The sequence below is a fragment of the Rhopalosiphum maidis genome, chromosome 3 (assembly GCF_003676215.2).
Source record: "Rhopalosiphum maidis isolate BTI-1 chromosome 3, ASM367621v3, whole genome shotgun sequence".
In the NCBI taxonomy this organism is placed as follows: Eukaryota; Metazoa; Arthropoda; class Insecta; order Hemiptera; family Aphididae; genus Rhopalosiphum; species Rhopalosiphum maidis.
Genome location: NC_040879.1, coordinates 73,789,427 through 73,792,181, shown reverse-complemented (window position 1 = coordinate 73,792,181; position 2,755 = coordinate 73,789,427). Strand labels below are relative to the sequence as shown.

Below are 2,755 nucleotides of genomic sequence, written 5' to 3'. Positions count from 1 at the left end.
TGGATTGGCAAAGATCAACGATTTTGTGGGGAAGCATCATTATAGTTATAAGATAACTAGAAAAGATCCGCAGACGTTCTCAGAACAGAGGCCAAAGATTAGGATGTCTGCAGAAGATATAAACACGTAGGTATATTGGGAATATTCGATGAGTAATAATGACTATATACTTTTTAAATTCGTACTATACGACTAAAATTATATCTTACCGTACAAATTAGTATATAGGCACCTCGTAAAGGTTATTATTAAAAGCTAGTATTGTCGTGAAAATAAACAATATCGATATTTGTGTCTCTAAATTCAATTAATGTGATTATTATATATTTGGTTCATAACAGACTGACATCGCCGTGTACACATATTATGGTAAAATTGATATTAATAAAATCGACGAATGTCACAACACGTAGTCTAATACATAAACAATAATATAAGCGGATGAAGTACATAGTGACGTGCATTATCGTCAAAACAATAATAATTGGAATACGCGTCTTATACTGACGGCACGCCTGCTGTGGACGACTCTTCAATTCTGCATTCGTTTGTGCCTCTGCGTATTTTAAATAACCCTTTGGCGCCCCATTGTTCGCCCCAAGAGTTGACCATCAGCCAATACGGTGTGCCATTTTCTTCGCCCCATCCGATCATTTTGACCGCGTGTCCTCCCAAGTACGACGCGTTCTCGGTCTTTTGGTAAACTCCTGTGTGAAAACAAATATACGTTATAATACGATGGAAATGTAATATTGTGAATATGAAATTACACGTGACCATTATTAAAAATGGTACTAATAATTGTAATAAAATAATCAAAAACAATAGGTAGGTACCGGATTCGTAATTCACAAAGTCATCGTAAACGTCAAACGACGACTCGATTGGTCCGTACACCACCGTGTCTATCTGCATTGTACTGTTGGTGAGGTAATATGCGTCTTTCGCTGTACATAATATAGACATGGAAAATAAAATTAGTTTTGTGATAAATTACACACAAACCGCGGTCTTGGTTTGAACGTGTGACGGTCGTTTCGATTTACTTTTGTAATGGCCACTTTTGTAATCGGACGTCTTGTTGCCGTAACAACTCTTACTGCATCTGTGATTGCGTTCTGTCGGTTGTCCCGAACACGAATTATGTCCTTCTTCGTCTCGTATGCAAGGTGGTACTTTGTACGGTTGACATCCCTATGTGTATACATCGCATAGTACAATAATTATTATATTTTACATTATATACAAATCAATTTATTGATTTACATCGGTGGTGTTGTAGTTGCCTCCGGTGACGACGCCGTGTCTTTTGAAATATTGCCATGCTCTTATCGGGTTACCTCCGTTACATCCGAAACCGCATGCATGACAGCAAAAAGTCAGCTCTTCGGCGGATATGAGTTCATTGAAATTCCCATTCGTCGCTATGCACAGTCGATCAGCGAACGCTCCGGTAGTACCATGTGCCTATATGATATTATGTACATTTGATTCAACAACATAATATTATAATACACAAGTGCTGTTAGTGGGTGGGTACCCACTAACTACGCACAACGGTATTTACGCATTACCCAACAGGATCCACAATTTCCTTGGTTACGCACTTCCCCAATTGTTTTGCAATGTTTCCATTCTATTCTTGCGTCGAAAAAATTCGGGACTTCGACGTCGTCCGTGTACTTACTATCATATTCCTTGATTGGACTTTTAAGAGCGCCTTTGAGACTTTTCGAGCCTAACAATCGGACGATTTGTTCTTTGGTCATATATTCGGGAAAATTTTGTTTGGCCTAAAGTACATTAATACTACGTATAATACATTTTTAAACTGTTAGGTACATATAGTTATACACAATAGTTGCGTATATTTTATTTATATTTATCTATTTAAAAATAAACATTAAGTCTAACTGTTAACTGAGTACATTTAATTTTTTTGATTTACAAGATTATATTTTCCTTTGCGTAATAACCATTAAATTTTATGTTTAAAAAATGGTACCTATAAACAAATAATATTTATGTAATATATACATTAAAAAAATTAATATTTATTACACATTTACGTAGGTGCACATTATTATGTATAAGTACCAATAATAAATTTATGTTCAATTTAATTAATTTTGTATTAAAATAGGAATATGTAAATCTTACCTTCCAAGTTTTAGCGACTTTGTTAATTGTGTGTACATATTCTTTACTTAAGAAATGTGCTTGTTCCGTAAGGTAAACACTAAGTAATACCACAGATATCAAAATTATAAATTTAGCCATTTTTTATGAAAATTTAAAAATGATTAAATATCTATCCACACATATACCGCGGATCGTACAATGATAATTATATATGAATAATCTAAAGTCAGCGTAGGTAATTTATATAATTTTCCTACAGCCAACTTTTACGCCGTAACTCACGTATAAAAAATATATTAATATTGATGTACACACTTAGAAGAGTAGGACAACACTTTTATTGTAATTAACAATTGAGTTTTATAAATCTTATCGGCTTTTCTTTTATTATTTAAACAATACAATCAGTTATATTTATTACATTATTACGGATCTTATATAATTGTACTAATGGATTCTCAAAATGCATGAGAAAACGATAAGATTATTATTTTGTATAAGGTTTTCTTACATACGAGACATTTTTTTTTTTTATTCAAAAAATGTTTATATTTCAGCCATTTATTTTCAATTTAATTTATGATGGAGACAGTTAATTAGTACGTAATGAAGG

The 2,755-nt window shown here is 33.0% G+C and overlaps 1 protein-coding gene across 1 annotated transcript; it reads right to left on the bottom strand.

The window, feature by feature from the left end:
- Positions 1-288: 288 nt before the first annotated feature.
- On the bottom strand, positions 289-2,427 carry LOC113559406 (cathepsin B-like cysteine proteinase 3). Its single transcript, XM_026965210.1, has 6 exons — positions 2,161-2,427; positions 1,575-1,793; positions 1,267-1,467; positions 1,047-1,194; positions 837-947; positions 289-707 (listed from the first exon to the last, which is right to left on the bottom strand). Exons 1-6 carry the CDS (start codon positions 2,278-2,280, stop codon positions 499-501), a joined length of 1,008 nt encoding a protein of 335 aa, XP_026821011.1. The 5' UTR covers positions 2,281-2,427; the 3' UTR covers positions 289-498.
- Positions 2,428-2,755: the final 328 nt, after the last annotated feature.

What these genes read in the sequence shown, in the direction of transcription:
- LOC113559406 (XM_026965210.1), bottom strand. Translation starts at nt 2,280, where the DNA reads ATGGCTAAATTTATAATTTTGATATCTGTGGTATTACTTAGTGTTTAC. An exon ending in GCAACTACAACACCACCGAT is followed by an intron (nt 1,195 to 1,266) that starts GTAAATCAATAA and finishes GTATACACATAG; the next exon opens with GGATGTCAACCGTACAAAGT. An exon ending in CTTTGTGAATTACGAATCCG is followed by an intron (nt 708 to 836) that starts GTACCTACCTAT and finishes GTTTTCACACAG; the next exon opens with GAGTTTACCAAAAGACCGAG.